Below are 15860 nucleotides of genomic sequence, written 5' to 3'. Positions count from 1 at the left end.
TTTGAAGGTTACGTTAATCTCGTGCGTTTTTACGAGACGAGGAGAGAAAGAGAGGACAGAAGACCAAATTGTACCCTGTGATGGTCAATTACTGGATCTGGAGACTTTGCGTGCAGTCTTTGTTACTAATGAGGTTCCCAAAGGACCGTCTCAAGGCTATGTTTGGTTATTTTAGGCGTGAGTCTACGGCTCTTGCCATTTTGTGAAAACAGAACAACAGTAGCAGCATCTGTCATTGATCAAGCGTGTGTGCTTTTGCTGGGGTAAATATAGCAATAACGAATGTTTTCTTGAAATAAGATAACTTTCATTACCGATCGGTTTATTTTAACAAGGAGGAGAAATAACATTCGTGTTTATACATTTTGCACATGTTTATTGCGCTGTTTGAGGGTGATCAAACCTTTCATATTTACTCTCCTTCGGTCATTTAACATTGTACATACATTAATCATAATTTATTTTAGCTTAATCATCATGCCATCCTAACTGAAACTATTATAAGAGAGTGGCGAGACGTTCATTTTGAAGTAGGATCTATAAGTATTACTCAAGTATGATTTAACTGTCATGCTTAGATATAGTTATTAGGCAGTGTTGTACAATAACATTTTACTGGCTTTCATTGTACCTTATATTCAGCAAGGGAAAATGATGTGATATATTTAAACTTTAACTAGATTTAGAATGATCTCGATTGAGCTGCAAGGATGATTCAAGAATCGTATGCCTTAGAGAGGTATATGAAGGGAATTAACACTTGCCTCTCATCTCAGACTATACCACAGGCAACAAGGAGACCATCATTGTGATGATCATACCTTGCATAGCCCTTTCTTCCTATCAGTGTTGCTGGGTGGTGAACATTACCATCATTGGTTTTATTGCTATAATCACTGCTCCGGTACTACATTACTCCGAGTTTATGTGTCGTGTCGCATACTTCTGTTCTGCCAGAGTGATACCTTTGTATTGATTTGTGATCTTTGGACATAAAAATGTGTATTAACTTTAGAACGGGGCACTTCGTCACTCGGGACTACCGGTGACAAAGAATGTTTCATACCTTTTCGAATGGCCTCGTAGTTGTCAGCTGAGAGTTAAAACGCAATAATCCTTGCAGAAATAACAAATTTCCGATCAATCAAGATCGGCTAACTATTACGACTGTCAGGCCAAGTCAAGCATGGTTGCACGCTTGGTCCGGTCTTGTAAAGCCATATTTGACGGTAGCGCAATTTGGAACCAAATCTGGATCTTGAATACACGCTTGTCACCGGAAATCTAGTACCGGAAGTACACTGGGCCTCGTCTCGCACATAGCAAATTGGGGCGCGCAAAATGAGCCAGGAACTAGCTTAGTACCGGAAGTAGGGCCTCGCGAGGCTCTGTAACCTGTTAACCATTCGTCGCCACTCGCCCTTTTCCGTAACCTCCATTCGGATTGTCCCGTAATAGCACGAGTTGGTCACGAATGCCTGTTATTTTAAGCACACGTTCTTGTTGTTTTTTTGTGTCACACCTAGTTCTTTTACGGAATGATTTCAGGACATATGTGCAGCGAATACTTGGGGAATCAACATGTGACAATGTGCACTCCTTTTGTCTCGAACAGCGGACAATTATGCATGTTAATAAACTAAGTTATTATATTTTGACTAAACACTCGACCTTCAAATGCCCCGCTTGTTCCACTGAAAACTCACCGGTACATTTCAACACTGTCTGCCTTCAAATAATTCTTTTGAAACAAAGGATATTAAACAATGCGATGTGAAACAATTGAACACTACATCAACAATACAAGTTATTTCATCACAGGGCGCTCGGGTGAAATAGCTATTAGAGCTGTAGATCGTTGCTAAGGGACCTTGAATCATTCCATCATTCACTTAGTGCAACTTCCCGTGGGTATTTGAGTTTACGATTGGTTGGTTCCTTGCAAACTGTTCTTGTCTTAAGAGTTGACCAAAGGGAGAGTCGGACTCGGTGACGTGGTCGAGTGTGTTACATTGCCGCATGGTTTGTCCCCACAAATATTAATCACTAGACTGGTCTAGACTGGTTTAGATATGTTACGGCATGTCAGCATGACGTAGAAGCTGAGAGATAGAGGTAGTAGATATGAGCCATTTACCACTAAGAAGAACACTACAAGTACGGTGTCTGGTGCAGAGGGACCAAGAAACAGGGCGAACCGGGATCACGTACGTACGCACGCACGCACGCGCGCACACACACACGCACACACACACGCACACACACACACACATATATATATAGAGAGAGAGAAAGAGAGAGAGACAGCGACAGAGAGAGAAAGAAAAAAAGAGAAAACGACCAGATTCTGTATTGATCAGTGTCGTCGAGATTTGATAATTGTGTAAGGGTCCGGGTTTCCATAAAAAAAAAGAAAAACATTTGTAGCGCTGCGACAGTCGTAATTCTATTATAGACTATAGAGTTAAAACAGTGGTAATGTTACGAACAGTTTTTCGATACAGATTTAATCACAAGAAAATTTACACCAAACGTGAGCTGCTATATATGAAAATTGTTGATGATGATGTTTGTTCATTTTGTTCGGAAGAAAGAGAAGATATAGAATGTGTGTATTGTTACTGTCAGCATACCAAAAACTTCTGGCTCCACTTTGAAGCTCTTCTGAAAGACAAAATACCACGTTTTGTCTCAACTAAGTCCACAATCTATTTTGGTTCCTAGTACACAGATTATCTTATAGATCATATCATACTCCTAGCCAAGAAATACATGCATGATATGAGTATAAAAATAAAATGCATGTATTTTGGAAATATAGGAAATCTCTCAAAGGGATAATGAAAATAGAAAGATATTTTGCAACGAAGAACACAAATTCGAGCAAAAATAGAGACCACTTGTTGGTATGCTCAGTGATCAATGGTACCAGGCTAAGTATAACTGTTCGTTGAAAAGTATTTGAAAATGTATTTGGCATTGAAATGTATCCGGATGGATTCAATGTAGTGTGTATTAAAACTACATAAATATATGTATACTTCTGTGAAAGTATGTGAAAAAAACGTTTGTAGCTCTGTGAGATTCGTAATTACATGATAGACTACAGAGTTACGGCAGAGATAACGTCATGATCGCTACATGAACCTTTGTTTCAATGCGGAAAATATATTAAACAGTAAAAGCAATATATGTTAATGGTACGTGTCCTCTCGGAGGAAGGTATTATGTTTTTGGTTTGAGGGTTTTTTTTTCAAGAGCGGGGAGGGTTGACGGGAGGGGGGGGGGTGACTTTGCGCGTTGTACACAAGTAGTAAGTCAAACACGTCACCGCCAAGGGAACAAACACTTTAACCACACCACTGTCCCCCTACCCTGTCACTGAGGAGTACTGAAAAAAAAACAGACATTATATGACATCATAGCATTCGGAATAATAGCTTTGAATTAAAGTAAATACGAAAGTTGATTTAACCTTTTGTTTGTATACGGCATGTAATATAAAAAAGATATATCAAACCAAAAGGACTCGTTACAACAGGATAGCATTATACAAACACACACATAAACATATCTTGTTAGAAACATTAGCTGAAAGTGGAATTTACTCATGAGCAAATGGCGAATCAACAAGCACGTGAAGGTACACACCAACCTCCATGTATGCTCTTAGCAAAGAATTAACAAAACCGTACCCTATGACTTGTTTCGTTCTTCACAATATCTATACAGCTGGATTGGCTCATACTCAAATATTAACGTCTCAAAACATGCAGAGCATTGTTAAACATGAGACAAGTGGAATCAATAGTAAAGAAATACAGAATCGAAGTGCACATGATTAAGGTTAATCAGATTATAAAAAGCACACAATAGCAGAGAGAGTAGGATGGGTGGTCAACTGATGTGAACACCCGATGTCAAACACCAACATGACAACATTAGCAAACATCGAGTAAGTGAGAGAACAACAATAAGACGAGAATCTGTCAATGCATAAGTCATCGAAATACATGTACTGTTTATTACTTACTGTGAATATTCTGAACTGATAATTCACAACACACGGCCACATATTTATGACAGTGGAAACATTGAAAGATATTTTTAAACAGGCAGAAAGAAGTAAGAAGTAAAAACGGTATGCCCAATGCTTCAGCTCAGCAATACAGAGCAATGCATGCTTGAAAACGTGCCTTTAGAAAGGGCGATAGACTGCCAGTAGCAGAAAGAATTGGTAGAAATGAAAAATGATCATTTGTATGTCGGAGACATGATGTGAAAAGATTTTTCCTCACACTGTAATCTAGAAGAGAAAACAGCTGGCCCATGTATTGAAAGAAGCAGGAACATTTTGGTTTAACGTTGATATTTGACATGAAATTTCTTTCCTGTTAATGTACAGTCAAATATCCCTACAGTATATACTTTAAACGTTTCAGTAACAATATAACTACATCAAATGTACAGTATGGTTCAAAATTATTGAGAATAGCTAAAGCATTTCATATTATTAAACGAGAACAAATCAGGTAAAATTGAATGTATTGTGAAAGTGAACTGACCTTTTCATGTTGTGTAGGTAACAATTTAATATTTTATCAAGTCTCCTTGAGCTTCACGGCACAGTCTAAGACGGGTAGGCATACTTCCTATCAGAGAGGTTGGTGTCTCGTGAGTTATGCTGTCCCAGTATCGGACCACTTCTCTCTTCATGTCTTTAATTTTTGTCAACCCCTTTTGATTCACACATTCCTTCATCATCCCCCAAATGTTCTCAATGGGATTTAAGTCAGGACTATATGCAGGAAATGGTAATGCAGTCACATTTTTCTCCTGAAACCACTGCTTGGCATGTTTTGCGGTGTGTTTAGGATCATTATCTTGCTGCAAAATCCAGTCATTTCCATAAAACACATGTGCACTTGGAAGGAGAAAATTATCTAATATGTTAGTGTAGCGTTGACTTGTCAGATTTCCCTCAAACACACACAGCGGGGTCGTTCCTAATAAGGATATCCCTCCCCATACATGAAACTTTGGGCTGTATTTAGGTCGTCGATACAACGGTGCTGACGCAGACTTTGTCCATATTTTCACATTATTGGGATATACCCATATTGAGCTTTCATCAGTAAAAATCACATTTTCCCAGTCAAAGTTTTCATGTGCCAAACACCACTCAACACGCCTGTCTTTATGTTCTTGTTTCATGAGAGGAGAAGGAATTCTAGTCTTTTTCTCCCATCCAAGATCAATCAAATTTCTTCTAACTGTAGATTTTGATACAACTGTTGATCCCCTTTCTATCATTTCATACCTGATGTTGGAGATGCTTGCCCTTTGCTTTTTAGACGCTAAAATTCCCAGCCGGGCGCGATCTGAGAAGTCCAACTTTCTGGGTCTCCCTGCTCCTTTCTGGTGCCCAAAATCCTTTCCCTCTTTAAAATTCTTCCTAATCCTATACACAGTAGAAAGAGGAGTTCCTGTTCTCTCTGCCAATGTATTTACATCATCAATTCCTTGATTATACAACTCAAAAATCAACCTTCTTTTATCTTCTGCAGACATTGTTGACAGTGCTGAGGAAAATGACGTCTGCTACAAATTCAGGGGAGGTAACTCTAATTGTACTATACTCAGTAGGCCACGATGAGTTACCTCCCTTATACCATTACTTAGTTTTAAGTATCAGTGAATCGGTTGAGGTGTTAGGGTAGCTCAAAGTAAGAAGAAAAATTCTCAATAATTATGAACCAGACTATATGTAAAATAGATCCAGCTGTTTCACTAGACATGTTCATATATTTCAGTATACTTACATTATCCTTTCTTTACTACCCATCAAAGCTTAGACGCACATACACTACCCAGGATATTTTACATACATATACATAATTATGTTTTGACATCGAAGGTGCATTTCTCCACTACCGTAGGGTAACCGACTGCAAACCTTATGCAGATGAATTGCATGGGGATCATGAATAAAATCACTGAAAAATATGTGCAAATATTGTGCATGTGAACAGTTGCGTTTTGGTATAAAGTTTCGTTAAGAATTCACCAATTTTCACTGAGTTTCATCATTTATTGAACTCATAACAATTCCCTGTTCAACGTTACGAATTTAATGCAATGCATTAGTTCCTTTAATGATAATATTATAACAGGGCATTTCCAACGCGCATATATCTATACTGAAGTATGCTCAAAGCGCTACACTATACAAATAAACAATACCTTTAAAAAGAGTGGAGTATTTTGCAAAATCTAATTCAGAACAGTTGACTGAAGTTAGGGGATACATTTACACAAGTAAGTGTATACTTTTAATAGGTTGCATATATACGGATGACAAATTAGAAATAATTGTGTCATTTACATAGCAACTATATTTAGTCTGCATCCCGAGAGAAAACTCAGAAAGTTTCACTTGCTCCTAAATATCCTCCCAACAGCGGGATGTAATGGGAATGTTTCGCCAGGATTAGCTACTGATGGATTATAGGCCGTGCCATCCCGTTTTTGTTGCCCATACATTTACCATAGGTTGTACGATATAGTTCAATTCCACCACTGAGTACGTCTACAAATTGGTTCAAGAATTCCATTGGGGAAACTGCGATAAATACTTGGATTCAACTCTGCAAATAAATCGACTATACTCAAATTTAGCAAATTTAACAATGCACAATCCCATGTATGTTTTGTTTCAAAATAATAATTAAATGTTATATATATAAACGCTATTGCAATGAACTAAAAAGTAGTGTTTATGTTGCACTGATAAATTTGGAGAAGTAAGTTTATTGTTACCACAATTTTAGCAATATTCCAGCAATATCACGGTGGTGAGCACCACGCTTTAACCACTAGGCTACCCCAAATTTGCTGAATATACATTATAATGGACGTAAATGAATGAGAGAGTAGGTGTCCTTTAATGAGCTTTAAATAGTTATTTAGTTCATGTCAGGGCGTATGAGCATAGGTATCATGAAGAATAAACCAGGAATCGAAAGAAGGGCGACGACACAAACCAAGGACACGAATTTTGTCACGCCTGAAGGGACATTAAAAGTCTTAGAGCGTTTTTTCCTTAAAAATCATTTTGAGTGAGTGAGTGAGTTTAGATTTACGCCGCCGTCGGCAATATTCCAGCTTGATGGCGGCGGTATGTAAATAATCCTGTCTGGTCAAGACAATCAAGTGGTCAACTGTAGTGATTTACGCATTTGGAATACGATTATATATGTCAGCCAAGTCAGTGAGCCTGACCACCCGATCCCGTTAGTCGCCTCTTACAACAAGCATGGGTTACTGGAAATCAGCATTAAACCGGATCTTCACGGGCCCAATCATTTAAGAAGAATTTAGAGGTGTTACCTTGCATTTGTTATACATTTTTGACATTGTTCTTTATGTTTAGTTGTCTTCGTTAATAGAATAGTTTTAGATTACCATGCTAGTTTTAGACACCATCTGTGATACTCTAGTTATTTCATATTCATGCAATGGCTGTATGTTTCACAGCTATATTTATTGTGAGTGCAAAACCTTTCTTGTCACCATATGGCTGAAATATTGCCGAGGTGACGTTAAATTTTTCCTCACTCACTTCATGATTAATTTCATCTTCCATACTTAATTAAAATACATACAACGGCTTTGATTCCATCACACAGCACAATATAAGGAATTTATCATCAGCAATATCAACGGATTCGTGATTCGTGATTAGAATCCCGAATCTGAACGTTTCTTCAGATTCTGACAAACAATTTCAATAGACATTGTTCCACCCCCTTCTAACGTATCAGGGACCCCTTTGGGTAACTTTAAGATATAAACAACAAAACTAAAGTTTCCAATATTTAAACCTCAAATCTGACATTTCTAACATTTGAGCTGGCATTTGAATCCCGATTCTGAATACGCCATTTCAGATTCGGGATTCGAATACTGAACCTGATTTTTTTTCAGTTTCGGAATTTTGAAGAACAAAGTCAATAAACATTATTTCACTCCTCTCTCCGAGGTACTCCTTGTGAACCTGGGTACTGTCAAAAAACATAATTATATTATACAATCAAACTAAACTTTTCTATAATGGAAACTCAAATCTCAGTTTTCTTAACATTTGCATTACGACATTGGAATCCCGAATCCGTCTCCAACTTCATGTTGCTTTAATCATCTACATCATCACATTAATACTAATGTTAGTCTGCACCGACCTTTAGCGTAACGGTAAGATATAAAATGTGTAATATGGAATATGCCTACCACATGGTGAACGAGAATTATGTTCCGTACGGAGCATCGTAAGTAGTCTTAAATGCCCTCCGGTAATCGTATTACACACGTGAGGTGTAACATCTCCTATAGAACATGTGAAAATAGTATTAAACTGCACTAAGCACTCTTGTGGAAAGCATTAGGTACATGTTCCGATATCCTTGCAAGATTGTAGAAACACCTTTACACGCTTAAAACGAAGTATTCTTTAAAGAATGAGGTGAGGTGTTTATTTATAACACCTTCATATATTATGATACTTATTGCTGATTCAATCATGTTAAGAACAGGGAACATAAAGGCAGACAACCATGCAGAAACGATGCAGGGTGAATATTAGTTATATCACTTCTGGCAAACAGTCAGGCGCATTCCGGTTTTTTTATATGTTCCCGCCCATGGCCGTTTGCCAGTTTAACAAAAACGGATGTTTAAGGCGACACCCACACAACATACTTTAGTTGACTTTCAGAAGATTCTATATATACATATATTTTCAACAAGACTACGGCGGATTGACGTTTTCTTGTATTTACAGGAAAAACGGTAGATGGCCATTTGCCAGTGTTCTTAACACTGTGGTTTCATTGGCATGGCTGTGTTTGCGTGTTGTGTAAGAATAGGAAAATAATTGGTTTAAGCCAGTTATGCAGGCATAAAATCAACATAGGCCAGTGTGATTTCAGAACACGGTGCGCGTACTTCATAGGATAATCAAATTTGTCTAATTTCATTATTTAAGTAAACTAGAAATATGTTTGCATTTCGGAGTGCAATAAGCAAATCCAAGCTAAAGACATAACTGATAACCAGCCTCCAGTCGATAAAAGTGAGAATGAAAGCGGGACAGCAAGTTCGAACAAATTATTTTCAAGGAAGAGTTATTTCAGGTGAATCAGAGTGGTAATGCTCCAGACGTCAGAAGCGGTTTTTAAGGAAATATCCATAATCACACTTTGCCATGGTGTGCCCCGAAGCGGCTGTTGTAATATATCTGACAGTTCTTGTTGAACTGAGACATGTATGAGTTCCATTTAAATCACTTAGTGGTAATGTAGCACAATTTTCTGTTACGCCGGTGCGTAAGTATGGAATTTTCAAATCGTCAACGAGCATAAGCATCAAGGAATACGAGTATATAATGAAGGTCAGTATGGCACCACTCCGGGCATTTAGAGCTTTTAAATGTATCTATTACACGTTCTTTCTGAAACTTATCGCCAAACTGATTCCACTGACTTGAAGTAGGAGTTCTTGGACTTCAACGATTATCGATTATCGGTAACGTTATTTCCGCGGGATACATATTCTTGGCCTCTTACATTCTCTTGAGAACAATAACCCTTCTATATCACAATATCAACAATTTATATGAGAGCATCGCAAAATATGCACCAGGAAAGCTTGCGGATGCCATGCTACAAGCCAAATTACTTACCTTTGTATTTTCACCATCATGAGAGGCATTACTGTATAAGCAGTGGAAGCGCCGTTGGGTCACTGCGCATGTCTTCACCGGATGGTAGTTATGCCGTTATATAACACAGTTTTGGCTGGTAATAACCAAGTTTACGCCAAATGGAACCCTGTGAAGGCAGAGAGTTCATATCCTGATAAGTAAGTAGCACCATGGAGCAAATTTGTTCAATCTTTTTCTTTTACGGTAACCATGGTGATGACAATATGGCAGGTGAGACACTGTAATCGGGATGTTGCAATAACACCACGCATGCGTTACATGGTCAGGTAACACTGTTCATTTACCTTTATTGAGGGCGTTTTGCTAGATGACAGCAAACAGTAAAACCGGTGATAGCTTAAATGACCATCCAGAAAATGTTGATGAGCATTAGACAGAAGTTCAGGTGGAACACATACGTGGAGTTACCATGACACAGCTGTGAATCCTCTCTTGTATTGATAACAGGCGTATCTGATTATCAATGGAAAAGTGGTAGTGATCTATGAAATTGGGGTCGGTTAAACTTGGCAACTCTTTTTACCAAAAGAACGACTGGACGCGGAAGATCCTGCTGTGTTCTATGAAAGAACAAACTTATCAATGTATAAAAAGTTGCACATAAAAATATTCCAAGAAGAGCAAGAACTATTTAGAATTCAGATTTATAAAGAAAGAAATATCTGATTTAGAATTTGTAATGCACATTGATTCCTGAAAGATGACACTGTAATATCAGCTAGCACACACCGTTACAGGAAACTGATTTCCTTCACAGCAGAGAATTAGAACCATTCCGTGATGCGTGTTTGTTTTCACAACTTGAGATCATCTTGAAAGTTCAGAATCCTGCTACTCGGGTCTCACACGAACACAACAATTGGTTGAACAGTCTTCCGCTGCGCAATGACGCTGATAGTAGTAATCCCCTAAGTCAAAGTACATGTAAGTCAAGGCCAGACACCGCCTAGATATTAAGTGGCTATGACCACCAAAGGCCACGGCAAGGCACAGTAACCATATAATGATCCTAGGGAAAAACACACAGAGTTGGCATAACTTAAATATTAGGCATTGGCATGAAACACCTTCTGTAACCGTTTATACGTCTGTGCATACCCATACCAAGTCCTTCTCGCGTCATACCTGGCACGAGTATTTGTTAAACCACAGGTGCGTGCCATGCCAAGGAGAGGCATGCCTCCACAAGAAATTATACCACGGAGCAGTAAAAGCTCAGGCTAACTTCCATCCTCTCTACGACGTACAGCCGTATATCGGGCAAGTCAAATACCTTGTTTGGGACCAGGTACAGGCTCAGTAATTGGTTGTAGCTGCTCCTGAAGAATATGTCTAAGCGGCGCTGCGCTTATCATGAAACCTGCTCAATCTAATAATATCCACTTTCGTTGGCGAGTGTATCAATGAGAGATTTAACAGGTGTGTGCATCGAATTGACTTTGCGAAATCAGAGACGTTTAGTCAGTTGGATAAATAGGCTCTTATTCTGACGAGTGATAAGTATATGTGCCTGTCTGTTTATTAAACCACTTCAGAATCTAATTATATGTGTGAGCACCATGTATAAGAAAATTTTTTAAATCCAGTTGATTTAATATGATTTAATTTCTGAAGATTGCCAGATAAGACTATAAAATGAAACCTGTATGTGTTATGGTGTTTGAAGCCCTTTAACATCTTTTTCCAATTTTTTACTCTTGTTGGGTTTATATGTTTTTAGTGTAGGGATATTGCTGTTGATGAGTAATTTAGCGTGGGAACTTTGTGCACGTACTTTGAATGGAATGTGAGCGCTGACCTTCGCCATGAAAACGTTTATAAGAACAGCGAAGCACTCGTGTCGTGCACAAGATCCTCGACTTACGACATATCACGAACTCACAAGATTTACGTTGAAAGAAAAACGTTTAAAAACACGAACAGAAAAGCGATACATACTTTAATATGGATATAGTATAAGTCCTCGTTTCACAGATGTTTTATCGACACCAGGCGATACGGTTGTTGCTGTCGTCTAACAGTTATAGGGCAGATTTGGATTTGCAGAAATCCTGACAATTCGAAACAGCAGGGGTTCGATTTTATTCAAAGGTCGAATTTTACAAGGACAAATGATTCCTTATAAATGTACTTTGATATATTACCTGGTTTAGAATGGTCCCAAAAAGGCTGGTTGGCTGGTTGGTTTTTTCTAACACCGCACTCACTAGTAAATAAAATCTATGTACTATAATCATCTGTCTCTATATCATCTGATCACAAAATCAAACCTTCTCATATTACAGAATTTATGTACATTCTCATCAGTCGTGCTAAAATGCAACAAAGTTTAAAGTAATGTACAGTGGATTATCAATAAGCTCTTTGGACACTACCACGTGAAACACTGTTCCTTACCGCCCAATAAAACTCAAGTCACATTTCAACACCATGCAAATGTGAACAATTTCAATAAGTATTGGACTTATGTGCATCTGTGAATATGGACCGGACAATCCTGTGATCAACAGAATGATCATGGATCTACGCAACTGGGATACAATGATACGTCAACCAATTCAGCAACCCTGACCACCCGATATTCCGTTAGCCGCCTCTTAGATAAACATGTATTAGTGAAGATCAATATCTTTTGGACCCGTATCTTCATGGGTCCAAAAGGGCACAGGCATAGGTTATTACGTGCGATACACAAATGAACTGAACGTATGTTGTGACATTAGCAGTGTGAACCACCGTCGTCAATGAAAGAGTTACGTCTCTTTAGTGTGCCACATCCTTATCAAGATGAGTTTGAATCCCTGTTCGATCCGGATAATATTTCTTGGTCTGTCAGCACCTTGTGTTGCTCGTTGTTTTAACCACGAGATAAGGTTTAAAACGTACCTCGACATACTGTACAGTTCATCCGAAACTAACTAAATCACTCTGGTAAACATTGTGGTTAAGCCGCTTCTCATTTCTAAACCTGTAGCCTGTTTTCATGAAGTGTAAACATGACTGGATTTTGACATTTGAATCTGATGTTACATCTTTAAGAAAAGATACATAACGTTCACGGTGGTCTGGAGACATTATTAGAAAAGAATATCAGCATAATTGAAGACATCTTATAAATACGGTGGATATTGCAAAACAAAACTTTGTTAACCAATGATCTTCATTTGTAGAGATGCAAGTGCTTATTACATACTAACATCAATTCTAGAACGTTTGATTCTATTACCCAAATTCACATTGGTCTAGCAACTTAAACTATATGATTCCAGCAAAGGTGAGTCAGTGAGCGAGTTTGGTCTTACGCCGCCTTTTGCAATATTTCATTAATATCACGGCGGGGGACACCAGAAATGGGGAATCGAACACGGGTCTTCAGCGTGACGAGCGGAGGCGTTAACCACTAGGCTACCCCACGCCCCGAATGGAGAGTGAAAGCTACAGGACGAAAATATCAATGCAGGCTAGGGCGTAAACGCTGTTCGCAATGACTTATTTATTATCGATAGAATATTAAAATAATAGATAAACATAACTTCAAGCCGAAATCAATACTCCAAGTGAGAATATTGGGTTCTGAAGAGTAGCTGCAGCTATTCCTATCACGATTTGAGCTCGACATCGATCCAAGCAGTATTTCAGGAAGAATAATTACAAATCCATCCCCAAATGTTGTGTTGCTTTCGTTTTCATCACTTTTCATGTTTATTTATGGAATCGAACAAATCCAATTATTCCACTGTGAAAGCCCATGTAAACATTCGCAAATGACAGTATGGCAGTGCTAGACACTACGACATCAAAGGCAATAAATATCTGAACATTGCTTTAAGCATGCTGATCAAAGAATGCAGTAGTTCAATTATCCACTTTAGTTTGGAAGGGGTACATACATGTATATAGGACATATAATGACCGCCATTGCCCCTTATCTAGATCAATATGAAAACACTATTTCGGGTTTAGTTTGTAAACATACAATAAAAAGCAGAGAAACGGTGTCGATTTCATAAAAGTGAAATTCGTATTGACATTACCATTGTCATGTCTATAATGTTAAACATTATCTGCTATGAGTAATCCTGCATGAGATAATAAAGAAAACAACATGAACAGTTTCAAGGTCAGAAAAATTCCGAAAAGGTGTTATACAAAAGCGATCAAATTTTACGCACAGCCTTAAGAATGTGTTGCTATCTGTCCACTGCACGATTCACTAAATCCGGAGCATATGTCTTTGAAACACTATAAAAATTGTCTATAAACAGGAGCTCGTAATAGGGTAAGTCTTTCCAGCCTCACCGACTACAAACACATGAATGTGCAGGTTAAACCAAATTTCCTAGAAGTATTCCTTACAAAGAAAACAACGTACACTTATTCAAGGTCAGAAAGTTTCCAAGAAGGTGCTTTAAAAAAGCGACTAAATTTTACGGACAACCTAAAGAACGCGTTGCAATCTGTTCGGTGGACGATCCACTAAATCCCGAGCATATGCCTTTGAAACACAAGCAAAATTGTTAATAACAGGTGTTCGTAATAAGTTAAGTCTATCCAACTTCACCGACTGCAAAGACATGAAAGTTCGGGGTTTTATAAAAAAATCTGAAATCTTAACATTGTTCTGAAATAATGTTCGAATGTGTTGATGTTTCAAATTCGACCCGTGAAGATCCCTTGACACAAAAGGCGACCATGCTTGTGGTTAGAGATAGGGGATCAGGTCTCGATTTCTCGAAACAAACTTAAGTTTTTACTCAAATCTCAAACTGAGTTTCACAATTTGAAACAGCTGAATTTTTAACTCAACTGCATTTTTGACATATAAAACCCAAACAAATTAACTAATCTTTTCATGAAAATCAAATTGTTTCCTATACTTTGAGTTTTGTGCCGATTTCAGTTCATTCTGGGAAGTGCCTTTTCTCAAATTTGAGTAAAATCTAAGACTTAAGTTTGTTTCGAAAAATCGGGGCCAGGTGTTCAGGTTCGCTGTCTTGGTTGACCGTGTCATCGTATCCTAACTGTAGAGACCGATGCTCAAGCTGTTGATCACTGGATTGTATGGTCCAGATTATTTACAGATCACTGGATTGTATGGTCCAGATTATTTACAGATCGCCGCCATATAGCTAGAATATTCCTGAGTGCGGCGTAAAACTAAACTAACTCACCCTCGAATTATAATTCATCGGGTGTTTATGTATTGCCTGGAAAGCAAGGAAGTCATATTTAAACAACCTTGCAGGTGGCATGACACTCAAACCATTCAAGGCACCAGGGACGACCGCGAATCGATACATGAAATGAAAGTATGTTTGCTATTAACACTTAATAATGTATGCAATCGCCAAGACGTCTAGATCCAAATCAGATTTTGTACTTAAATTCCGTCTTACAAATGAACAGAGGAAAGTAATGCCTTCCTAAATCAATATTTTGTTGCACAATGTTTCTCTGTTTCCTTCAAAAACACTTCAAGAAACTCTTATCTAACACGAACTATCATTCAAAGACCAGTCAAATCTTTAAATAGGATTTAGAAGCTGTAATATCGATAATAGCAAGCTTAGGTTTCACTTTATGCCTTCTTTATGTTGTCAATACCTATGAATCTCAACTTTGTTTAATTTTTTTTATACAAGAAATCCATAAATGCTGTCTTCATTCGTGAGGGATATAAGGTTTCATTGTTCAACACTGCGATGTACACATGCAAACATACAACGTGAGGCTATCAGTCCAAAGTTCATGGAAACTAGCATCTGGTAAAGTCATAACATGAAACTGCATATTAAAAAATAGTTTTCCTTTTATTATTTCAAGCCGTTTAAGCCAACCGTCAACACGTATTACATTTCATCAACAGTTTTACATGCAGGGCTGTCCATCGGAGCTGATAGCACGATCCAATCATTAGCAAATAATGTAATTGATTTGTAACTTAACATATCTGTTCTGTTTTTGCAACGCATGATTCATCAACATTTCCTCGGTATGTATCTAACAGCCCGATATGGGTATCCGAATGACTGAATCGCACAGTGGTTTCTACTTGTAAAAGTGATTTTCTGAGATGACG

At 38.0% G+C, this 15860-nt stretch overlaps 1 protein-coding gene across 3 annotated transcripts in view; it reads right to left on the bottom strand.

Moving 5' to 3' along the window:
• Positions 1 to 10832, bottom strand: part of LOC137261164 (uncharacterized) — a 46282-nt gene extending 35450 nt beyond the window's left edge. For all 3 annotated transcript variants that reach the window (XM_067798866.1, XM_067798867.1, XM_067798868.1), the window contains exon 1: positions 9740 to 10832. In XM_067798866.1, coding sequence (XP_067654967.1) covers positions 9740 to 9768 — 29 coding nt within the window. In that variant the 5' untranslated portion in view covers positions 9769 to 10832. The remainder of the gene's footprint in view (positions 1 to 9739) is intronic.
• Between the last annotated feature and the right edge of the window lie 5028 nt (positions 10833 to 15860).

Source organism: Haliotis asinina, chromosome 14 (assembly GCF_037392515.1).
Source record: "Haliotis asinina isolate JCU_RB_2024 chromosome 14, JCU_Hal_asi_v2, whole genome shotgun sequence".
Classification (NCBI taxonomy): Eukaryota; Metazoa; Mollusca; class Gastropoda; order Lepetellida; family Haliotidae; genus Haliotis; species Haliotis asinina.
Note: the sequence above shows the minus strand (reverse complement) of the source record. Positions and strands in the feature narration are given on the sequence as shown.